The 26,465-nt window shown below is 39.7% G+C and overlaps 1 protein-coding gene across 1 annotated transcript in view; it reads left to right on the top strand.

Moving 5' to 3' along the window:
- LOC124805356 (elongation factor-like GTPase 1) overlaps window positions 1-26,465 on the top strand; it is a 597,412-nt gene that overhangs the window by 135,093 nt on the left and 435,854 nt on the right. Inside the window, exons 13-14 of the mRNA XM_047265897.1 lie at window positions 16,584-16,717; window positions 24,078-24,223. Of these exons, the coding sequence (XP_047121853.1) occupies window positions 16,584-16,717; window positions 24,078-24,223 (280 nt within the window). The remainder of the gene's footprint in view (window positions 1-16,583; window positions 16,718-24,077; window positions 24,224-26,465) is intronic.

Genomic DNA, 26,465 nt, shown 5'->3' with positions numbered 1-26,465 from the left:
CCTCTGTGAAGGGTGGTGGCAGCTGTCTGCTGTCTGCATGCAAATACAGATCAGTGTGCATTGTCTTCCGATACACCCCATGACCTACGGTGCCGTCAGCCCTTCTCTTGACCAAGACGTCAAGGAAAGGTAATTTACCCTCCGTTTCAGTCTCCATAATGAATTTGATGTTGGGGTGTATGGAGTTTAGATGTGTAAGGAAGTCAAGGAGTTTATCCATACCATGTGGCCAGACGACGAACGTGTCGTCCACGTAACGGAAAAACCAAGTAGGTTTCCATTAGGATGACGACAGGGCTTCCTCCTCAAAGTTCTCCATGTACAAATTCACTACCACCGGTGAGGGTGGGCTACCCATGGCGACTCCCTCCATTTGTTCGTAGTATTCTCCATTAAAAAGAAAATACGTGGAAGTCAAGACATGCCTAAGAGGTTCAATGGTCTTCTCGTCAAACTTCTGACTAATCAATTCTAGTGACTCTCGCAGGGGTACCCTCGTAAACAAGGAAACGACATCAAAACTCACCATGATATCTGACTCATCCAACCTGAAGCTATCAAGGCGTTTAACAAAATCCACGGAATTACGGATGTGATGAGGGGATTTACCCACGTAAGGACTTAATATTCCCGTCAGGTATTTGGCCAACAAATATGTAGGTGCCCTGATGTTGCTGACAATGGGGCGTAATGGTACCCCCTCTTTGTGAACCTTCGGGAGTCCGTATAGTCTAGGCAGTACCGGACCTTGGGGTAACAATTTCTTAGCGTCACCCTCCGGTAAATCTGCGTCCTTGAGAAGCGACCTCGTCTTGTTCTCCACCTTCTTTGTAGGGTCAACGCTGATCTTCCGGTAGGAAATGTCATGTAGCAGGCTCTGCATCTTATCAGTGTAGTCCTTATGGGAGACAACAACTGTAGCATTGCCTTTGTCAGCCAGTAAGACAACAATTTCAGAACACTCCCTCAGATCACGAATGGCCGCCCTCTCTTTACTGGTGATGTTTGACTTCATCGGCTTGGATTTCGTCAACGCACGACAAGTTTCACGACGTATTTCCTCATCTGATTCAGGCGGAAGTTGAGCTGCAACCTGTTCAACAGCACTATCAATTTCTGCGACCGGAGTGAACTTGGAGGTGGGAGCGAAGTTGAGACCTTTCTGCAAAACCGAGACCGCATCATCACTCAACACCATGCCACTCAAATTGATGACAGTCTTGCACGGAACCTGCAGAGATGGTTTGTCAAGGAGACGTGAGAACTTAGCTGTTTGACGTCCTGTTGCCTTCTTATGAGCGGAATCAGCTGCAACCCAGGTGTCACCATCAATCCAATCCCAGGAAAAGGAAGTGAAATTACTAGCCAGTTGCAAATGTAGTTTGCATTCTGTGCTGTCAAGTAAGTCTTGGATAGCATAGTCCAGGGTCATTAAACTATCCCAAGTTTCCTGCAGTCAACTGTTAACATATTCTGTCTCATTTTTGGGCATGGAGTGATCAAACAAATTTATTTGATTAACAAAGCATATAATATTGGACCACTGTGTTCCTCATTTTTGTTTTAACTTAGAAAATCAGTCAACTTTTTCAGTATTTGTGCTCATGTGTAGTTGTAATTGTAGTGTCGCTAAAATCTGAGCCACAGATGATGGCGGTTCATGCAGCTCTAGACAGGGATGGTAACTGCAGAGATGCCACTTCCAAGCAACAGTTGTGTTAAGCACATGCATGTGCTCCGCATTTGACAGAAGTGTTTATATAGCAAATTATGTCTCTTCATGCTTGTGCAGAATTTATCGCTCACCACCATCATCAGCCATGATAACTCTCAGCAAATGGAATAAAAATTCACTTGACAGCTTGCTAGGATCACGTTTAGTGCTTGTATTGGCTATGACACTCACAGTAGAGCACTGAGGACACTACTGAATGCTCATTGGTTACTGGAGGATGCGTGATGTAGATGCACAGAACAAGCCTAAACTTGACCACCATTGTTCATGTCTCCAGCTGAGACAGATGACAGTCCTTGACAAGTTTTAATGTTAAAGTTTCTTGCTGGAGGTCAGCTGTGCACTTGCTGTGTAATCAAATTATTCTTCCATCTTCTGCTCAGGTATTACTCTGACAGCTAATGTACAAGCAGTAAACTGATACAACAAATGGAGGTAAGCTGAAGGTCTCAATGGGTATAGGATTTAGCCGAGTGTGAGTGTTAGACATTACACATGTACACGTGAAGAAATTCTGCCATGAATTCACCCCAAATAGATGTCAGTCCTCTTGAAGTGTTGTAGATAACCAGAGAGTCCAAATGTTCTGTTTGTGTCACTTTTTCCTGGGTTTCAGCACCAGAAAATGTGTAGGAACAATTAGAAGGCGATTTTAATGTCAAGTAACAAACAATTTTGTACAGAACTTATATATCATGGAAGTTACATATTAGCTTTCATTACAAAGCAGAGATACAATACAACTTAGAGGCCTCATATACCGATTCTCCCTTGTGAAGGTATAATAAGGGGAGATATCACTACAGACATACACTGTAGTTACAGAACTTAGTATGTTGTCCTCGATGGTGAGTGTTCATAAGAGACAAGGGTATTGTCTGGGGTGTGATAGAACCGCTGTTATTCTCAATATACACTATGTGATCAAAAGTATCCAGACATCCCCAAAAACATATGTTGTTCATATTAGGTGCAGTGTGCTGCCATCTACTGCTAGGTACTCCATATCAGTGACCCAGTAGTCATTAGATGTTGTGAGAGAGCAAAATGGGGCACTCCGCGGAACTCACGGACTTCGAATGTGGTCTGGTGATTGGGTGTCACTCATATCATACATCTGTACACGAGATTTCCACACTCCTAAACATCCCTAGGTCCTCTGTTTCCAATGTGATAGTGAAGTGGAAACATGAAGGGACACGTACAGCACAAAAACGTACCGGCCGACCTCGTATGTTGACTGACAGATACCGCCGACAGCTGAAGAGGGTCGTAATGTGTAATAGGCAGACATCTATCCAGACCATCACACAGGAATTCCACACTGCATCAGGATGCACTGCAAGTACTATGACAGTTAGGTGGTAGTCAAGAAAACATGGATTTCATGGTTGAGCGGCTGCTCATAAGCCACACATCACACCAGTAAATGCCAAACGACGCCTCGCTTGGTGTAAGGAGCGTAAACATAGGACGATTGAACAGTGGAAAAACATTATGTAGAGTGACGAATCACAGTACACAATGTGGTGATCCGATGGCAGGGTGAATAACCAGTGAACATCATCTGCCAGTGTGTGTAGTGCCAACAGTAGAATTCTGAGGTGGTGGTGTTATGGTGTAGTCATGTTCTTCTTGGAAGGGCCTTACACCCTTTGTTGTTTTGCATGGCACTATTAGAGCACAGGCCTACATTGATGTTTTAAGTACATTCTTGCTTCCCACTATTGAAGAGTAATTCAGTGATGGCGATTGCATCTTTCAACACAATCGAGCACCTGTTCATAGTGCACAGCCTGTGGCAGAGTGGTTACACTTCAATAACATCCCTGTAATGGACGGGCCTGCACAGAGTCCTGACCTGAATCCTACAGAACACCTTTGGGACATTTTGGAATGCCAACTTCGTGCCAGGCCTCATCAATGGACTTCGACACCTCTCCTCAGTGTAGCACTCCGGTGAAGAATGGCCTGCCATCTCCCAAGAAACCTTCCAGCACCTGATTGAATGTATGCTTGCGAGGGTGGAAGCTGTCATCAAGGCTAAGGGTGGGTCAACACCATTCTGAATTCCAGCATTACCAATGGAGGGCGCCACGTACTTGTAAGTCATTTTCAGCCAGGTGTCCGGATACTTTTAATCATTGTTGTTGTTATGGTCTTCAGTCCAGAGACTGGTTTGATGCAGCTCTCCATGCTATTCAATCCTGTGCAAGCTTCTTCATCTCCCAGTACCTACTGCAACCTACATCCTTCTGAATCTGTTTAGTGTATTCATCTCTTGGTCTCCCTCTACGATTTTTACCCTCCAAGCTGCCCTCCAATACTAAATTGGTGATCCCTTGATGCCTCAGAATATGACCTACCAACCAATCCCTTCTTCTAGTCAAGTTGTGCCACATACTCCTCTTCTCCCCAATTCTGTTCAGTACCTTCTCATTAATTATATGATCTACCCATCTAATCTTCAGCATTCTTCTGTAGCACCACATTTCGAAAGGTTCTACTCTCTTCTTGTCTAAACTATTTATCGTCCACATTTCACTTCCATACATGGCCACACTCTATACAAATACTTTCAGAAATGACTTCCTGACATTTAAATGTATACTCGATGTTAACAAATTTCTCTTCTTCAGAAATGCTTTCCTTGCCATTGCCAGTCTACATTTTATATTCTCTCTACTTCGACCATCGTGAGTTATTTTGCTCCCACTACTTTAAGTGTCTCATTTCCTAATCTAATTCCCACACCTGATTTAATTCGACTACATTCCATTATCCTCATTTTGCTTTTGTTGATGTTCATCTTATATCCTCCTTTCAAGACTCTGTCCATTCCATTCAACTGCTCCTCCAAGTCCTTTGCTGTCTCTGATAGAATTACAACGTCATCGGCGAACCTCAAAGTTTTTATTTCTTCTCCATGGATTTTAATACCTATTCCGAACTTTTCTTTTGTTTCCTTTACTGCTTGCTCAATATACAGAATGAATAACATCGGGGATAGGCTACAACCCTGTCTCACTCCCTTCCCAACCACTGCTTCCCTTTCATGCCCCTTGACTCTTATAACTGCCATGTGGTTTCTGTTTCTGTACAAATTGTAAATAGCCTTTCGCTCCCTGTATTTTACCCTTGCCACCTTCAGAATACGAAAGAGAGTATTCCAATCAACATTGTCAAAAGCTTCCTCTAAGTCTACAAATGCTAGAAATGTAGGCTTGCCTTTCCTTGATCTATTCTCTAAGATCAGTCGTAGGGTCAGCATTGCCTCACATGGTGCAACATTTGTACGGAATCCAAACTGATCTTCCCCGAGGTCGGCTTCTACCAGTTTTTTCATTCGTCTGTAAAGAATTCGGGTTAGTATTTTGCAGCCGTGACTTATTAAACTGGTAGGTCTGTAATTTTCACATCTGTCAACACCTGCTCTCTTTGGGATTGGAATTATTACATTCTTCTTGAAGTCTGAGGGAATTTCGCCTGTCTCATACATCTTGCTCACCCTTGCTCACCAGATGGTAGAGTTTTGTCAAGACTGGCTCTCCCAAGGCTGTCAGTAGTTCTAATGGAATGTTGTCTACACCCGGGGCCTTGTTTTGACTTACGTCTTTCAGTGCTCTGTCAAACTCTTCACACAGTATCATATCTCCCATTTCATCTTCATCTACATCCTCTTCCATTTCCATAATTCTGCCCTCAAGAACAACGCCCCTGTATAGATTCTCTATGTACTCCTTCCATCTTTCTGCTTTCCCTTCTCTGCTTAGAACTGGGATTCCATCTGAGCTCTTGATATTCATGCAAGTGGTTCTCTTTTCTCCAAAGGTCTCTTTAATTTTCCTGTAGGCAGTATCTATTTACCCCTAATGAGATAAACCTCTAGCCATACCTGCCTAGCCATCTGTCGATCTCATTTTTGAGACGTTTGTATTCATTTTTGCCTGCTTCACTTACTGCATTTTTATATTTTCTCCTTTCATCAATTAAATCTTTGCTGCCTTCACTACTTCATCCCTCAGAGCTACCCATTCTTCTTCTACTGTATTTCTTTCCCCCATTCCTGTCAATTGTTCCCTTATGCTCTCCCTGAAACTCTGTACAACCTCTGGTTTAGTCAGTTTATCTAGGTCCCATCTCCTTGAATTCCCACCTTTCTGCAGTTTCTTCAATTTTAATCTACAGGTCATAACCAATAGATTGTGGTCAGAGTCCACATCTGCCCCTGGAAATGTCTTACAATTTAAAACCTGGTTCCTAAATCTCTGTCTTACCATTGTATAATCTATCTGAAACCTTCTAGTATTTCCAGGGTTCTTCCATGTATACAATCTTCTTTCATAATTCTTGAACCAAGTGTTAGTTACGATTAAGTTATGCTCTGTGCAAAATTCTACCAGACGGCTTCTTCTTTCATTTCTTAGCCCCAATCCATATTCACCTACTATGTTTCCTTCTCTTCCTTTTCCTACTGTTGAATTCCAGTCACCCATGACTATTAAATTTTTGTCTCCCTTCACTACCTGAATAATGTCTTTTATCTCATCATACATTTCATCAATATCTTCATCATGTGCCGAGCTAGTTGGCATATAAACTTGTACTATTGTACTAGCCGTGGGCATCGTGTCTGTCTTGGCCACAATAATGCGTTCACTATGCTGTTTGTAGTAGCTTACCCGCACTCCTATTTTTTTATTCATTATTAAACCTACTCCTTCATTTCCCCTATTTGATTTTGTATTTATAACCCTGTATTCACCTGACCAAAAGTCTTGTTCCTCCTGCCACTGAACTTCACTAATTCCCACTATATCTAACTTTAAACTATCCATTTCCCTTTTTAAATTTTCTAACCTACCTGCCCGATTAAGGGATCTGACATTCCACGCTCCAATCCGTAAAACGCCAGTTCTCCTGATAATGACGTCCTCCTGCATAGTCCCCGCCCGGAGATCCAAATGGGGGACTATTTTACCTCTGGAATATTTTACCCAAGAGGCCGCCATCATCATTTAATCATACAGTGAAGCTGCATGCCCTCGGGAAAAATTACGGCTGTATTTTCCCCTTGCTTTCAACCATTCGCAGTACCTGCACAGCATGGCCGTTTTGGTTAGTTACAATGCCAGATCAGTCAATCATCCAGACTCTTGCCCCTGCAACTACTGAAAAGGCTGCTGCCCCTCTTCAGGAACCACACGTTTGTCTGGCCTCTCAAGAGATACCTCTCCGTTGTGGTTGCACCTACGGTACGGCTATCTGTATCGCTGAGGCACGCAAGCCTCCCCACCAATGGCAAGGTCCATGGTTCATGGGGGGGGAGATTTGTTAAATAGAGCTAACATAATCTGTGCATGACAGTATAAAAAGAAAGGTTAATTGATAAAACCAGAGCATGTTATTAAAGGTTCTAGGTTAATAAATTGCTAAATAAAAATGGAAGTAAGATGGTAAATTAATCATCCGACTCACTGCCCTATAAGAATATTGAAATAATAATGAAAATAATGCACTATATTGGTATTGGAAGTATGAAAGTTGAACAGAAAATTTATAATTAGTACTAAAAGTAGACCTAAAGAAACAAATGATAACAATACAAAACTCTTTAAGAAAATTGCGATATTTTAAGTGTGAGAACTGAACAGAAAGTTTATAATTACTATTAAAAGTAAACCTAAACACGCAAATGGTAATAACATGAAACTATTTTAAGGAAAGTGCTGCAAAAAATAAATTGTTTCTCTGCAAAATAAAGACACAAAAATAAACACACAAACAAAAGATGCAAAAGAGTCAGCTTCTCGTCCAAGCCTAAAGTGGACAGAGGGCACATTGGTTCTACATGTTAGTGGTGGTACCTCGACAGCGTCTGTTCCACATGTTTGTGGTGGCTGAATCAGTAATATTTCAGGCTAACAACGTGGTCTTATTTTGGAAATTCAAAGGTGAGCATAGATTTCCTACACTCTACAATTCACAACTTTAAATCTCAAAATGGAAAGTTTGCACAATGGATGCACTACCCCAAGTCATAACTTTGATGAGAATCTGCCATTACATCTTGTAATGCATTGAGACTGAGGATTCCGCAAAGTTCTACATTTGCGGTGGTGATGAAATGCACTGTACTGAAAAGCGCTCTAAGCTTACGTTAAAAAAGAAGTACTACTTTGGAATGTTAAATGTAAATTCTCTTTTGAAAATTGGGAGACAGAATTAGTTGGAATTATTTCTAGAGAAGAACCATATACAAATTTTAGCAGTGCAGGAAACAAGATTCATAGATGAGAATGTAGTTGAATTGGCCACAGTTTGGCGGTGGCAAAGGGCAAAGTAGACCACCCTGTGGCACAACATGCAGCTGAACATAACACACTTGATTTCAATGGGTGCTTCACTACCCAAGCCATCTGGATCCTTCCCCCCACCACCAGCTCTTCTGAAATTCACAGGTGGGAGTTATCCTTACAACACATTCTCCACTCCTGTAATTATCCTGACCTCAGTCTACTATAACATACTGTCCCCACACCCTACACCCAACAGTTTCCACATCATTTGTCCTATCATCCCTCCCCATTCTCATCTTCCACCCTGTTTATTTGCAACCCTCTCATCTCCTTTTTTGTTCCTTTTTCCGCCACTTCCCTGCCCCACAACCTCCTGACACTGCACCTGTTGGCAGCCTAGTCCCTGCACACTCCATCAGACAGCATTTGTCTCTCTCCCCACCCATACACTACTATCCCTTCCCCTTCCCTAACCCCTCCAGATAGCTGCCTGCATTCCATATGATGTTGCACTCCGGCCCAAGATGCTGGAGTTGGCAGTCATGCGTGCGTAATGTATGCTTGCTTGCTTCTGTGTGTGTGTGTGTGTGTGTGTGTGTGTGTGTGTGTGTGTGAGAGAGAGAGAGAGAGAGAGAGAGAGAGAGAGAGAGAGAGAATGAGTATGTGAATTTTGCCGAAAGTTATATGTCTTTTAATCTCTCCTGTCTGCAACTTGACGTGTCTGTCTTTTTCTACATTGTTGATATTTGTACCTGGAGTTTCCATTGTTTGATTTTCACTCACTAACTGCCATCTTATGTGGTCATCACGTATATACGAGTAAAAGATAATATCACTATAATGTATCCATGTACAAATTAAATGCGGTTACATGTTAAGACTGTAATCAAAATTATTACTAAGCCCATGAAAAATGGAAGCTGGCATTTTTGATTGAAATACTTCCATCAAAAGCTAATGTTTGGGACAATTAACTTGGCAGTCATCAGCTTCAAGTTTGTGGTGTCATTGTAACTCCTCTTGCGATACTTCCTCATTCCCCACAGAATTGGGCTATAACTATCTATAAGATACTTGTCACATTTCTTGTAAGATTGCTTAATAATAGCATATTGTAATCTGACAAATTGCGTATGTACCTGGCACACCAACATCCAGGGGATTTTTCATGGTCATAACCACTGCGGTTATCTCCTTGCTACATGCAGTGCTCATTTGCTGCAGCACAAGGATCGAGAATGCATTCACCTCAAGGCTTTCTTCTTTCTTGTTGAAGTTATAGCCACGTTTGTCAAAAGTATTGTTTGTATAACTATATCTGTTAATTTCATTATTTAAACAAATAATTCAGCCTAACCTTTGTGGTAGAAGGAACTGTTAAAAAGAAGGGATTTTTGGATGTATTCAGTGAACTGAATGAGTTACATTTTAATTGCAATTTCTGTAGAATTGAATTGAATTGAATTTTATTTGATCCTGTAAGATTACATCGTGTACAGTAAATGTACGTTTAATATAGGACATGTCAAAGTATTAAAATTCTTTATCAATTATTTTTCTACACCTTTAGCTTACATTTTTACATCACTGATAATGAGTAACAATATATACAAATTTAATGGCGTAAGTATTCTGCAACACTGTAAAACTCTTTTTCAATGAGATAGTCTTTAAGTTTCTTTGTAAAGTCATTGTGAAGTACACTATCTTGCAGGGTTTTGGGCAGACTTCTTAGTAGTCTGATACCAGAGTACTGGGGTCCTTTTTCTAGCATTGCCAGTCGGTGGGGTATGCTCCGTACTTCATTCTTCTTTCTTGTATTGTGGGTGTGTACACTAGCATTTGTAATCCAGTCCTCACTACCTTTTGTGATGTACATTATTGTTTTGTATATATATAATGATGAAAAAGTTAAGATACCTAAATTCTTGAAACAGTTTCTGCATGTTTCAGAGGTCTTTCTTCTTAAAATGGTCCTAATTGCTTTTTTTTGTACACTCGTTTTGTCTCTTGTTTGTTTGAGTTTCCCCACACCGTCACTCCGTACTGTAAGTATGGTTCGAAAAGTCCATGATACACTGTACACAGAAGGTTCTTGTCTGAATACTGTGATAGCTGCATCATTAAGAATATGACAGAGCTCAGTTTCTTACAGACATTATTAATATGTTTTTTCCATTTCAGTTCATTATCCACAAGAATACCTAAGAATCTAGCAGATTCTAATTCTTCCAGCCTTGTTCCGTCAACCTCTAAATCCATGTCTACAGCCTTTTCCTTGTTTTTAAACACTGCATACATAGTCTTTTTTAGATTTATAACCAGTTCATTTTCCAACAGCCATTGAGCTGTGACATTTGCAGATATGTATGCTCTTCTCTCAAGCTGTTCCATATTTTGGTCACTATTTAGTATTGTCATGTCATCAGCATACAATATTTTCTTTTCTTCCTCCTCAACACCTATATCATTAACAAATACATTAAATAACAATGGCCCCATTACCGAACCCTGCGGCACTCCATATTTGATGGATTTGGTTTCTGATTGGTACGAGTTTCCTAATGATACATACTGCTTGCGGTTGCACAAGTATGATTGCCCCCAAATGCCATAGTTGCTTAATTTTTGTATCAGCATTTCATGGTCAATGGTGTCAAATGCCTTTGAAAGATCCAGAAACATTGCAGAGACAACCTTTTTCTCATCTAAGGACTGTAAAATGTATTCTGTTAGACTGACAATTGCTGATTCTGTAGATTTACCCTTTCTGAAACCATGTTGTGAGGTCACGAGAATGTTATGTTTGTCCAAATAGTTAACTAATCTGGTATACATAAGCATTTCTAGGATTTTTGAGAAACCTGATATCAGTGAAACTGGTCTGTAGTTGTTGGGATCATCCTTACGCCCTTTCTTGTACACTGGCACTACCTTCGTTATCTTCAGTTTTTCTGGAAAAATTGCATCTCTGAAAGAACAGTTTGCTATGTTCAGCAGTGGTGTTATTATCTCCTCACATACCAGCTTTATTACATGATTTGATATTTCATCATCACCAGCTGATTTCTTGGACTTCAGTTTCTGTATAGTTTTCCGCAATTCATCTTCCGTGACTGGTCTTAAGAACATAGTACTGCATGATCTTTTTGGTACCTTAATACCCTTCTGTTTTTGACTATTTCTTTCCAATTTTAGGTTTTCTACTACACTGATATAGTTATTATTCAGTATGTTTGCTATTTCCATACCATCTGTGACCACTGTGTTGTCTACTTTAATTGACCTAATACCTTCTTCTTTGTTTGACCCGTCTTTTTCCTTTCTTTCAGCATTGATTGCATTCCAAGCTGCCTTTGCCTTGTTTTTTGAGTTCGCTATAGTGGTGTCAATTGCTCTTGCTTTCACTTCTCTTATTGTTTTTCTATACTTCTTTTTTAACATTTTATAGTTTTCAGCTTCGCCCATCCGTCTCACGTCCTGAAGCTTCCTTCGCTGTTCTAGTATTTCACTCGTAATCCACTGTGTTTGATCTTGATGCCTTTCTTGTCTCTTTACTTTGGGAAATGCTACATTAAAATGGTACTTAATTGTTGAAATAAATGCATCATATTTTTCATTTACACTCTGGGCCTGTAGGGTTTCATTCCAGGTTTCCTTACTTAACATTGTTCTAAAGATGTTGATATTTTGTTCACTGATGATCCTAATTTCTTTGGTTGTTTGTTTTGGTTCTGATACTGTGTCATTACTTCTGCAAAAGCTGATCAGTTGTCCATGATGATCAGATATTTCTGTCTGAACTACATGTGACTCATAGTTACACATATTAGTAATTATGTTGCACGAAAAGTGCGCGAAAAGTGCGTGGACATGTCACAGTTGTTTACGTGACGAAACGGCCGATCTTGTAAGTGCAGTTGATACAAAAAACGAAATTATAAAGTTACTACGAAGTGACATTGAGGCATTAAAAACCGAACTTTCAACCATCAAGAAAGAAAACGATACATTAATACAAGAAAAGAAGTCTTGTGTGTGTAAAAGCCATCAAATGAAAAAGCAAGAAGATCGCGAAAATACGAATGACCGATCGTACTTTAAAAACAACATTTCAAGTGTTCCCGTTGATGTCTCGGTAAACTCAGTAAGCCAAAAACCGGAAGATAAATATAAATGGAAGGTGGTGACATACAGCAAAAGGAAAAACAAGGTGACAGATACGCAACAAAAGGAAAATGACTTTTTAATAATTGGCGATTCGCTGCTGAAGAATATCGCTGTCCCCAATTGCAAGATCGACGTACGACCTGGTATTAGAATGCATCAACTCGGTAAACATTTTAAAAATATGGTAAATGCAAGACAAGATACTACAGAACCAGATTCTGAAACCAGACGTAACTATAATGGGGTGTTTATACATGTTGGGACGAATTCGTTAAGGAGCAGCAGTGAGGAAGAAATGGCAAGCGAAACAAGAAACATGATTGTAACTTAAACATTGAATGGTGTATGGTTTCAGTGCCTATTATTGTGAGGATATATAAAGGACCGATTTTTAGCCCTAAGACAGTCAGTCCACGGCTGATTTTCAGACGAGATACATTTATTGGTTGCATTAACAACAATGCATCAACTTAACATTGGAATAAGTGTAATACAAATAGGCCAAGTGTTAAAACAATTAATGACAATGTCTGTTTAATTTATTTGAAAAATAGTGTCACACATGCCGTATTATTCTGCAAGAACTGTGAACTGTGTGGTTAGGTTTTTACTGCTCATAGATGTTCAACAGCAAACTATTGTAGTGGTATACTGGTGTTGCCTGCAACCTATTAATGAGGCTTATCAACGTTTACCAATAGTGAACTGGCCATATAATTGTATTATATGGGGGGGGGGGGGGGGGGGGTTGTGAACAGTGAAAGTAAAGAACTGTGAAACGCAATTGTGCCACTGCCGGCTACATCATCTACAGTAGTCAGTGTTGGAGTTCCAACCCTCATTTTTTAGTCAATATAACAATGCAGTATGTCGACACTCAGGACCATCAATGAAGAAATAAAGCAGGCGAACATCTTACACTGTCTCAGCAAAGAGGGAATCAGGCCCAGTGATTGGAATGTTGCTGCAATAGATTCCTTATCCCACCCAACGAACTTACCTGAGTTACAGGTGGTTTGGGCAGAATCATTATTATTCCAAATTCTTACCCCATATGGCAAAAGAGGCGTTTTATAAGAAAAGGAGAATCTTCTGCAGCAGTCTGGACAGAGAACTCAGAAAGAGACTCATAAAATGTCTTGTATGGAGTGTTCTTCTATATGGCGCTGAAACATTGACTATGAGGAAAAAAGACAGAGAAAGGCTGGAGGCTTTTGAGATCTGGACTTGGCGGAAGATGGAAAGAATAAGTTGGATGGACGGAGTAAAAAATGAAGAGGTACTGAGAAGAGTGGGAGAGAAAAGACGGTTACTAGATGTAATAAAGAGAAGAAAAAGAAATTGGATTGGGCATATATTAAGAAAGAATGACGGACTGATAAAAACAGTTTTAGAAGGTTATGTAGAAGGGAAAAGGAAGCAAGGAAGGAAGGGATTCCAGATACTGGATGACATGATGGACGGTACAACATACAGCAGCCTTAAGAAGGAAGCAATGTATCGTAGAAAATGGAGAGGCAAAGGACCTGCTAATATAGCAGATAACTGATGATGATGATGGCCCTAATTTTGCAGTCCCTCATCAGTTCCATAAAAAGGACGTGCCTTACAACTGGACCACCGCTTGTGACCAGACTTTTACCCAACTGGAAACCTTGCTGAAATCTGCCCCTTGCCTCACGCCATTCTCTTCCAGTTGCCCATTGGTTGTGGGCACCAAAGCGTCTGCCTATGTTATTGGGGCAGTCTTAACACACAGGAATGAGGATGGCTCCGAAGACCCTATAGCATACATGTCCAATGACACCCACACAGTGAAACTATTTCTACTGAAAAGGAGGTATTGCCAATAGTGTTTTCCATTAAAAAGTTTCATGTCTATCATTCTGGTATAAATTCTCTCTAATAAAGGATCACAAGAAGTTGATGGCATTATTCGGGCCACATTCCAGCCTTCCAGTGCAAACAGCCAATGCCTCCAACACTGGGTATTGTTCCTGAGTGCATACAATTATACCATCGATTATAAGCCCATGGAATAGCAGTCCAACACCAGTGCATTGTCACATCTACCATCTGGTCCAGACCCTGATTTTCACCAACAGAGATCCTCTGCTTCTACATTGATTCCGATCAGAAACAAACATTGGATGGTTTCCCCATTATGGTTGCTTGTGTAGCCGCTGTGCTGTGAACCGCACACTGTGGCGGGCCCTCCTCTACATTACTGATGGCTGGCCAACTTACCTTATCCACCAGTTGATGGCCAAGGTCATCACGTGGAAATATATTTCTCATAGGCTGTTGGTTGTAGATGATATAATTGTTTTGAACATTGAGACTGATGTGCATTAGGTGGTCACCTGGCAGAGTTGCACCAACAGATGTTAGCTTGCTGCACTGGGGACACTGGGGGATGTTCCACATGAAGGCGTTAGCTCACTGACATGTTTGCGAGGCAGGGATAAGCAACAACATTGAAACTGTGGTCCATGGCTGCACAACATGTGCCCAATGCCAGGCAGCACCCCCAAAATCTGGCATTCCCTATCCTACCACACTTCCCCCCCCCCCCCCCCCCCCACCCTGCCACCTCCTCTGGGAACACATCGATCTTGATTATGTAGGCTTGTTATTGGGATCAATGTGGTTGCTCATTTTGGATGCTTACTCAAAGTACCCATATGTTGTATACATGGCATCCACCACGACCAAACCCACCTTCACTACCTTGGCCCAGATTTTGGCCATCGAAGGATTGCTTTGCACGTTAGTCTCCAATAAAGGGCCACAGTTCATGGTGTCCACCTTCAGAGATTTCTGTGAGGCTAATGGCATAAAAAATGTTTACAGCTGTCAAATCCTCTGCCACTGGTCGACCCTCACCCTATTTTTGAGCATACAGTGAACCATGCCGATTATCAATTGTAGTGCCATTGAGCTACTCCACAGGTGGGAATTGTGGTCCCTGCTTCATCTTCTGATGCTGTGGCCTTCAGAGCCATCCCAACATTACGCGCCAAGTGTGGTTATGTAGGCTCACCCCAATGCGAGTACTGAGGACTGGATGCTGTGATGGGAGTAAAGGCACAGAGGCAGTGAGCTACTTTTGTCCAAACACAGAAGGGACCTGAGCACTGGCACCACAACCAGCTCTAGCCTCAAGTACAGACATTGAATCTGTCACCACCTCCTTCACCACATTCTGGTGACAGTGTGATGCCATGGGTGGTATTCTTGGTGGTTGCCTGTGACTCCCCACAGTTCCACTGATAATACATTCTGCAACTTTGTGGATCTATGGAACCCCTGGCACGCACATCACCAGTGATGTCCTGATGGATGCCACCGGCCACCCTCTCTTCCTGCAGTGGGCATTCAATGGGAGTGGGTCTTCACCGATATTGCTGTCCAGGGCATATTCTCCCATACACGCCTGTTTTTGGGGAAGAATCTGGCATCTAGCCCTGTGGTAGTTGAATGCCTGCCAGAGGGAATGGACCTAGATGGCTTAGTATTGCCACAGAGCTACTCTTACCACATGGATACATTGGCCAATAGTATTCCTCATGGGAAGTATAAATACAGCCTCCCAGCGAATGGGTAGTTGGTTCTGTACTCACGTCTGATATTATCAGTTACTATTATCACTGTACTACAGACTATTTTATAACAGCCTCCTGTGGCAGTTGGTTCTTCTCTCTGGTTACATTTTTGATTGTTCTCTCTTTGTTCTTGGCCACAGACATTGTTGAGATAAAAGTTTTTGCTTTGCACCTCTTTGATGCATATGTTGCTTTAAGATTGTCCTAGTTTTGTCTGTTTCATCTGCTGTGTTTAGGTCAACTACCAAATGGTATCATGTTCTCTTCTGCAGGCAGCCCTTCCGCCTTGTGGCTTCACCCGTTTCTCTCCTAGGCTTTGACGTGCATGCTGATATCTGCCTGTTCACAGATATAGCAGTGATGGCCTATCACATTAATTTATACAAGAGCACAGTGTCTCTCAAGGAAGCAGTTTGAATCTGAATCTGTTTTTGATTGATATAGATAATATTATTTCTGTGATAAGGAACCCATTCAATGGTCCTTGTTTATGGATGATTTTTTTTAAATTTGTGGCTCTTCTTCCATCTTCAGTAACAACAAACAATCATATCCATCAGTTAAGATACTAGAGGAATGAGCAGAAAGCACATTTTAAATTTTCTAGTGAGATATCTGTATCTACTTTTTTTAAAAATCATTGACATAATGCTTTTAATGTAGCTGAATTGTGTGCAAGAGGCACTGTTTTAAATTCCAACAAATCAGTGAGATTTTAGAGCCTAATCACTGATAAAAAGAGCTACCAATAATTTTTTTTTTTTTTTTATACAGGTATCAGTGGTTTAGAGGAACACATCCTGAAGTCAGCAACATTAAGTTCCACTGTTGCTTGTCCTGCATTTACAGAGCTGTTAGTGAGTGCTGCACCTATTCTCCGAGTTGCTGTAGAGCCAGCACACCCACAGGTGAAACCAATATACACTTCCCAAGTCTATACCTACATTATTTTTGTTCAAGGTAATTTTAAATTAGAACTATGTAATTAAGACATGTCAAGTCACAGACAGTCACGATTAAAAGACACTCACATATAGCTTTCGGCCACATCCTTTGTCAGTACACACACACAAGCAAGCACACCTCACACACACGACTGCCATCTCCAGCATCTTGGGCCAGAATGCAACATCATGTGGGATGCAAGAAGGGGAAGGGATAGTAGTGTACGGGTGGGGGGAGAGATGAACGCTATCTTCTGGTGGAGTATGCACGGACTTGATGTGAGTTGCATTTGTGTGTGTGTGTGTGTGTGTGTGTGTGTGTGTGTGTGTGTGTGTGTTTTGTCTAATTTTGACAAAGGCCTTGTTGGCCGAAAGCTAATTGTGTGACAGTCTTTTTGTATTGTCTTTTTGCGACTCTGCATCTCCACTATATGGTGAATATCCTTTTCATTTTAAAGTGTAAAATTTGTGATTTAAAAATACATAATTAAACCATTCTTTCTAGGTCAAAAATTATATGTAAATAAAGCATGGTTGTATTGTAAATTTTAAAAAAATGTGAGAGGTGCAATTAGTTAGTTAGTTTCATGTTCCATGGATCATTTCTTTGATATATTGTAATGATGTGGAATGTTATTCTGTTTCCCCAGAACATTTTTCCATATGACATTACTAAATGAAAATGTGTCAGCTTATGAATCCGCAATTTGCAATGATTCTAAGTGCAAATGTGGCTGAGCTAAGTTTTTGTAGGAGTTTAAAAATGTGCTTTTCACAGTTTCAATTTTCATCAATAAAGACATATAAGAATTTTAAAGATTCCACCCTATTTATTGTTCCGTCATCATGTGTTATACTTACCATTGACGTAGTACCTTTGGACGTGCAGAACTGAATGTGGTGTGTCTTTTTAAAACTGAGAGAGAGATCATTCACAGACAACTAGTCAGTGATACTTTTAAGAGCATTGTTTTTTATTTCTTCTGTTGCTGTATGTATACTCGAACTGACTACAATACTTGTGGCATCTGCAAAAGGAATCACTTCTGCTTGTTGTATATTAGACAAGAAGATTACTTACATACATGAGGAAGAATAGCAGACCTAAGTTTGACCCATGGGAAATCCCATATGTTATTTCTCCCTAATCAGAATAACCTCCACTGACTTCATTGGCTGAGTTACTAATTTTTTTTCGTTAGATATTATGTTATCCATCTTAGGTAAGTCAAAGAAAATATCAGCTGGCATTATTTAATGTGTTAATGGTTTTCTCAGTGCAGCAACTTTTCTGAAATCCGAACTGTCATTTACAGAGGATATTATTGTTGCTCGGATGAGATAATGTTTTAGAATACATCACCTTCTCAAAAATTTTGGAAAATTATGTGAGTTGTAAAACAGGTCAGTAGTTATTGACAACTCTCTTATCATACTTCTTAGAGAGGTGTTTTACACTGGCGTATTTCAGTCTCTGTGGAAAAATGACTTGAATTAGTGATACACTATATATTTCAGATAAGGTGGCCTATTATTAGTATTTTATCCATCTTATTTAGCAACTGCAGTTGTATATATCAAAATAATCAGCAACCATTTGCATAAAAGAAATTTAATTTCTTAAGTGGTTTGCATGTAAAGGAGGAGCTGCAGACAGAAAAGTGTTCTGATGAAGAGGTCCCAGTATGGGAGTTTTAATTGTGTGAGAAGGATGAAATATTGTAGCATGAGTAGGAAATGTAGTCCCCTTAGGCATTAGATTGGGAAAGATGTGTAGATGGGAGACACAGTTTATTGAGACTTACTGTACAGAGTTTAATTACACTGGAAAGGTTACTAACCAAGAGGGTACAGGGCTGTTTGCTTCATATGCTAAACAAATGCAAACATTTAGGTGCTATAATATTAAGGATGAACTAATGTTCTTTAAAAATAAATGAAGTAATGTTATTATTAATAGGTTAAAACATATTTTTATAGGCCTAACATTAGAGTTGAACAGATAATGAACAAAACCAGGCATCTAAGAAATTCTTTGAGGAACAGGTGTCTGTGGAAACATCACAGCAATATGCTGTGTGCATCATATTCTTGACACTCACAAATAATGTGATAGTTATAACCTTCTGAAGAAGTTCTGAAGAAGAACACTAAGTACCTGAACCTGGTTAAGAAATTTAATGTAACTGGTTGCTGATTATTTCACTGTATGACCTGTTATATAGGAACAAATATTTATTAGTCTGTTGGAAACTTCATTAAATCCTGTTGAGCTTCTATTTGTGAGAGAATATATAATATTCTTCATTTCAGAAAGAGAAATTGGTGATACATTGATATGATTGAATTTTATGAGAGTTACTTTTCAACGTACTGCTGTGATATTTCTCTTGAACTGTTTATATTTTCTATTGCATTTAAGGAATGATTATTAAACATATTTTCTACTTGTTACTTGTCATTTATAGCCCTCCCATTTAATTCGATAATGATGTTATCCTGTTCAGTAGTGATTGTGCTGTCGTTCATTTCACTACATGCCAAATAGCCTTAAGTCTGTTGTCATGTTTGCTGATTTTTGACATAATGTGCATGTTCCTTGATTTTAATCACTTTTCTTATAAAATTTTGAGGTGAGTAAGTGACTCCATTAAGAGAAAACAACAATCTCAGAAATTGTCTCTTTCTAATGTCAAAAAGAAGATAGATAGATAGAAATCCTTGTACTTTTCATTCCACACATCCATAATAGCAACCCTTAGGGACATAGAACATTTCTTAAAAACAAAAATATATAATACGTATTTACAAAAGAAGTGCTCATGGTATCAAAGGAAAATTCTGTTGAGAAAAGTAATAAATTCTGAGACAGAATTTCTGGCGTAGAATTCATTGCAGGTGGTATGGACAGACAGTTTTGTGAACTAGTTCTGAAAACACTTTCTGAAAACTGAAAGCTATTTTGACAACCCCACACAGTGGAAATATTTTAGATGTATAGCTACATACAGGCCTAACCGTATCAACATTGCCACAATAGAGACAGGATTAAGTGATCATGATGTCATCAGAGGGAGGATAGTTACTTAAGTTCATAAACCCATCAACAAGGGCAGGAGAGTGTTTACTCTGGAAAGAACAGAAAAGGAGTTGTAAGCATTCTACTTGACAATGTATGGGCATCATTTGGTTCAAATACGATAGACATAGAGGGATTATAAGCAAAGTTTAAACTTTGGACACTATTCACTGAATAATATATCTTGACTAGGAGTGATGGGTACACCTATGGCCTTTTAACATTGTTGCACCTGATGATGTGACTTTAGACTGCAAAACCAGATGTGTATCAATAAAACAAGGATTTTACTACCTGTCAGCAGATTCTTTTTAACACCATACCTTTCAACAGCTGTGAATGCACAGAATATAAAAAATAAAAAAAAAACTTTGTAGTAGTTTGAACTGATTGTAAATTGCACTCTGTACTGAGAAAGTATATTAAAAACAGAAAAGATGTACTGTGATTAAATCACAAAATTTTGAAAATGCTGAGGAAGCAGAGATTGTTGCACTCTTCGTTCAAAGAAAAGGATGTAGAAACCTCAACAAGCAACAATTATTAGAAATTCATGCATCTATAAGAAGTTTGATGTGCAGAGCACATAACAATTTCCATCATTATAGCTAGCAAAAGATCTTGCTGAGAGCCTGAGAAAATTCTGTTCCTATGTAAAATCACTATGTGGAGCAAACATTTCTAACCAGTCACTCAAAGACCAGTATGTTGTGGCAACAGAAGAGAGCAAAAGAAAAGTTGAAATTTTAAATTTCACAGTTAAAATCAATCACACAGGAGGTTTGTACAGACATATGATTTTTTGACTATTGCATAAACTCCCATCTGGAAGATATAGAGGTAGGCATACCTGTCATAGAGAAACAACCGAAAGAGGTAAAAGCAAATAAGTCACCACTTCTCGATGGAATCCCAGTTCCGTTTTGTGGAGAATACTCTTCAGCATTGGCCTCTTACTTAGCTTGCATTTATCAAAATCCTACCCAGTACAAAGAGAAATGGATAATTAAATGGACACCCTAGCTGCAAACAGGCGTTGATGTACTTCATTGGGTACATGTTGAAAACATGTGCCCCGACCAGGACTCGAACCCGGGATCTCCTGTTTACATGGCAGACACACTGTCCATCTGAGCCACCGAGGGCACAGAGGATAGTGTGCCTGCAGGGACTTATCACTTGCACGCTCCTCGTGAGACCCATATTCCCAACATGTCCACACCTCTACATTCGTAGTGTGCCTAATGGATGTTAGCCCGTCATGCCCATTACTCGTGGCAGATTAATCTACCAAGTCCTGTATGAGTTCGAGAATAGCATGTGCGTTCGCACAAGAAGGTCAATGGCCAGGAATCCATATTTTAACTATATATGACGGTAGTGTCTGTCATTTCTAGCAAAGCTGCATGGTCATCTACAGTAACTGTTCTTTTGGGAACAGATACTACCGTCAAATATAACCAGTAAAAAGTCACAAGTGGTGGGAAATTTTCTGGAACTCCCTTATTTAAGAAGGGTAAAATGATGGACCCACAAAATTACAGACCAATACCCTTAACATTGATTTGCTGCAGAATTATTGTGCGTATCCTGTTTTAATGTAATAAATTTCTGTGAGGCAGAATAGCTTTGTCCACAAATTAGTATGGATTTTAAAAGCGCTATTCATGCGAAACCCAGCTTGCTCTTTTCTTACACGATTCCTGTGAGCCATGGATGATTGACAACTGGCAGATTCCATATTCCTGGATTTCTGGAAAGTGTTTGACACAGTGCCCCACTGCAGAACGTTAGCAAAGGACCAAGCATTTGGAATAGGTTCCCAAATATGTGAACGGTTTGAGGACCTCTTAAGTAGCAGACCCAGTATGTTGTCCTAGATGGCAAGTGTTTCTTCAGAGACAGGAGTACTGGGGTTAGTAGTATTCTGGGAAATGTGATAGCACTGCTCTTGTTCATGTACACATAAGTGAACTAACTGATACGGCTGACAACACTGTAACATATGGGAAAGTGTCATCATCTTGTGACTATAGGAGGATAAGGGATGACTTAGACAATAGTTCTGTTTGGTGTGATGAATGGCAGCTTGCTCTAAGTCTAGAAAAAATGGAGGTTGATGCAGATGAACAGAAAAAACAACCATGTAGTGTTCAAACATAGTACTTTGGTGTGCTTCTTGACACAGTTATGATTATTAAATATCTCTGCATAACATTGCAAAGTGGTATGAAATTGAACAAGTACTTAAGGTTGGTTGTGGGGGAGACAAATGGTAAACTTCAAGTTATTGGGAGAATTTTAGGAAAGTGTAGCTCATCTATAAAGGATATCGCATAATGCAACACTAGCGTGACCCATTCTTGAGTGTTGATTAAGTATTTGGGATCCTCAACAGGTTGGATTAAAAGAAGACATTGAAGCACTTCAGAGACATGCTGCTAGACTTGTTGCCAGTAGGTTTGATCAACGTGTGAGGATTAAGGAGATGCTATGTGAATTCAGATTGAAATATCTGGAGGGAAGACGAAGTTCTTTTTGTGAAACGCTATTGAGAAAATTAGGAGAACTGGCATTTACAGGTTACCACAGAATGATTCCACTGTCATCAATATTTTGTGTAACAGCCATGAAGTCAAGATGAGAGGAATTAGGGCTTGTATGGAGGGGTGTAGATAGTTGTTTTTGCCACACTCCATTTGCAAGTGGAACAGGAAAGGGAGGTGACTAGTAATGGTACATGGTACTCTCCACCATGCACCTTATGGCAGCTCGCATAGTGTAGGGACACCCACTACCAAGTTGCTGAACATGCTGTACATCTTAACTCAAGGCACCTGAATGCCTGCTACACCACACTTGCTATTTGGATCCTCCTACCCGATACTAATTTCGTTGAACTCTGGGGAAGAGAGATTGTCCTCAACACATTGTCACCTACCATTTATCATATATATTTTTTTATTTATTGGACCTCATTATTTTCTTTAATGCTTTTATTTTTTATTTCTTTGTGTTCATTCTCCTCCCTCCCCTCCTTTTGTCTCTCTCCTTTTCCGCTATCCTACTTCATTTCTTTAAGTCCTACCTATTTGTATTTCTCACTTTGTATTTATCATCTGTGGACTAAAGCTGGTGCAGTATGCAGCAGAGTACCATGTCAAACCTTCAGCTCTCTGTGACACCTCCCCATTCATCTTTGTCTATCCTCATTCTAACTAAAGGTGTCCAAGTGTCCTGGGGTCTGAGTGACATGCAACTTTTTTTAACCTTCCCCAACGTATGCCTCTCTCCTCCCAAGGATGAAATTAGTAATTCCAAAAGCTAGGATTGTGTCATCACTTTTGTTCTTATATTCTATATTTCTATCAGCAGTACTAAACATTCTTTCTCCTGAAGGTAAGTCTTAGGGGACATCAAAACAAGCCTTAAGAAGATCCCAGCAGAGAGAAGAAATATTGAATATCTTAGAATTTTGATGAGGAACATGATGAAACCTAACATCTCAGAAGATTTTACCTTCAATTAATAGTCAATGTCTTTCACAAACACTCTTGATGTTGGATAATTTGGGTGCAGTGACTTACTACCACCTCCACATCCTGACACTAGTCAACCTTTCTTTGCAGAGCTAGCCAATGTGTCATATGCTGCCTGTGGTATAATTCAGATGTGGCACTGGGGGAGGGGGGGGGGGGGGGGTATGGGATAGGCATGATGCTTTCCCATTTGTTGTTAGCTTTGCAGATCTTGGAGCTGTTACTTCTCATTGAAATAGCTCCTTATTTGGTGGTATCATGAGGCTGATTACACCTTGTTCCAGTCTTCCCACCCAGGAAAAATTCCAGGTGGTACTGGGAATTTAACCTGGATGCTCTGCTTTACAATCAGAAATGCTGACCACTCAGCTGCAAGAGCAGTGAGTTAATAGAAAGAATAAATGCCAAAAGAAGTCTGTGAAAAACCCCATTACCAAATGAAGGGACAGTTGCTAAGGCAACCAGGAGTAGTTCACTTGGCACAAAAAAGGTGTTAGATGGGGAAAATTGTGCCGCTGACAAAACTTAAGGCATATAACACTTAATTTTAACTGCATTATGTACAGTTAGTCTGTAGTTGTGTAAAAATCAGTACAAATGGAACTTAATATCACACTAGTAGAAAATCTGGTGACTGTTAAAGAAATGCACATTGAAATGCCACTTGCATGATTGTGTATTTTGAATGTATAAAAATTTTTTCCAGGACATGCCAGCTCTAGTCAATGGCTTGAAGCTGTTGAATCAAGCTGATGCATGTGTTCAGGTATTTGTGCAGGAAACAGGTGAACATGTGCTAGCCACTGCTGGAGAAGTTCATTTAGACAGGTGCATAACTGATCTCAGAGAAAGGTGAGACTCTTTTATGTATTATGTTTATCATGCTTAATATTTGTTCTAAATGATTAAAGGAAAATCTCATATATTAAAAAAATGCTGTGACTTACCAAGCGAGAAAGCGCTGGTAGATAGACACAATAAAAAACACACAAACAAATCTCAAGCTTTCGCAACCCACGGTTGCTTCATCAGGAAAGAGGGAAGGAGAGGGAAAGACAAAAGGATGTGCATTTTAAGGGAGAGGGTAAGGAGTCATTCCAATCCCGGGAGTGTCTATCTACCAGCGCTTTCTCGCTTGGTAAGTCACAGCATTTTTTAAATATATTTTTCGCATGTGGAATGTTTCTTTCTCTGTGTGTGTGTGTGGGGGGGGGATGGCTGGGTAAAAAAGAAGAAACACTGTGTTTGCTCAAGGTGGAACCTATACAGAAACAAATGTATTCATAAATAAATATGGACTCAAGAGTGAACTTCATTCTCAAGACTACAATTTAGTTTTCCCTCACGACTATATTTCACTTATGTGTGCCAAGAACTGAACTTCCATCTCTAATACAATCAAATCAAAGGGAATAAGAACTTTTTTATACATGATTGCCTGTGCTTTCATACATTTCTTAATTAAAAGGTCTGTTTGCTGACATAAAAAAGTAGCATCAGAAGCAGGAAAAAAGTTGAATCTCAACATTTAATAAGGCAAATGTCTTACTTTTGGAATTGTGATGTGTGATGTGGAAGAAGAGAAGAAAAGAATTATTAAATAGAAAGATCGTGGAGATCCCACATCAAAGTGGGATGAAAACTACTACTATTATTGCCCTTTTTGGTGAAGATAAAGAGATCATGTATTTGTCTTTAGACCTTTTAAAAATTTCTGGCATGTGTACACTTTTTTAACATTCCAAATATTAAATGCATTTGAGTAAAAATCTATTACACAACACGCATTTAGTAGCATGCAAGCACTGAATCGTATAAAAGAATTTTTAGTGTTTAACAACAATGTGGAAAGGATAGACTGCTGTTCATCACATAGAGGAGGCACTGAATCCTAGAAAGGCTCAAAGAAAAAGAATACATCCTGTTTGTTTTTGCCTGTCCGCTTATGAGTGCCTTCTCTATGTGGTGAGTAACAATCTACACTACAGGTCAAAATTTTTCATCACCTTTCACAACAATAGATTTTTGGTTTAAACAGGGATTTTGTTTTGAAAATCATATTAAATCCCCATTCTGATAATAAAACAAATATAAACATGTAAATATTAAGTGCCTCTGTTGTGTATTTGACTGGTTGTTTGCATAGAGTGGTGCTGATGGGTATATACGACAACACTGATATGCCTTTACGTAAGATGATTCCTTTCACATAGGATTCAGTCCTCCAGCTGTCTGTGCAGCAGTCAGTTCCCATTAGGTTACAGTACACTTTGTGCATCTATCACTGTTTTTGTATACCTAATCATGTTCATACCATATTACTCCCTAATGAAACAGAAGCAGGAGACTGGAATTGAAAAAGAAGTTCTAATTGTAGCTTTGCATCAGGATGGCTGTACTAGTAGGACAATAGCAACAAAAATTGGCATAGCTCAATCTACCATGGTGTATACAGTACAATGGTTCAAGCAAATTGGTGCCAATGCAAGTGTTTTGTGATATTGTAGACCCCAAGTAAGATCGTACAGAGAAGATCGGTTCATATGTGTGTAGAGTAAACATCAGACAACTCGTACTGCAACACAAATACGCTATGTAGTAAATAGTGTGTGAGCAGCTCCAATCTCTGTCTCAACAGTGCAATGCCATCTTCACCAAGAAGGTTTAAAATGGTACACAGCCGCCAAAAAGCTTTTATTATCCAAACAAAATAAGATGAAAATATTGCAATGGGAACAGAAACATAAAGCCTGAAGTGTGCAGCAATTGTCCAAGGTGTTATAAAGAGATGAATCTAAGTTTGAAGTATTTGGAAGCCATTGTTGACTGTTTGTTTGTCGACTTTGTGGAGAATGCGTGAAGACTCAGTGTGTGACACCAATGGTCAAGCGTAGTGGCGGGTTGGTCATGATGTGGGGATGTTTTGTGGGTGATAAAGTTGGTGATATAGTGAGAATTAATGAAACATTAAAGAAGGAAGGATGTCATAGGATATTGATCAATGATTCAGTTCCATCTGGCAAGAGACTTATTGGTTGTGGATGTGTTCTGCATCAGGACAATGATCCAAAACATTTTTCTAAATTGTGCAGTT

The sequence above is a fragment of the Schistocerca piceifrons genome, chromosome 7 (assembly GCF_021461385.2).
Source record: "Schistocerca piceifrons isolate TAMUIC-IGC-003096 chromosome 7, iqSchPice1.1, whole genome shotgun sequence".
NCBI lineage: Eukaryota > Metazoa > Arthropoda > Insecta > Orthoptera > Acrididae > Schistocerca > Schistocerca piceifrons.
The sequence above is the reverse complement of the archived record's forward strand: the minus strand, read 5'-3'. Positions and strand labels throughout refer to the sequence as shown.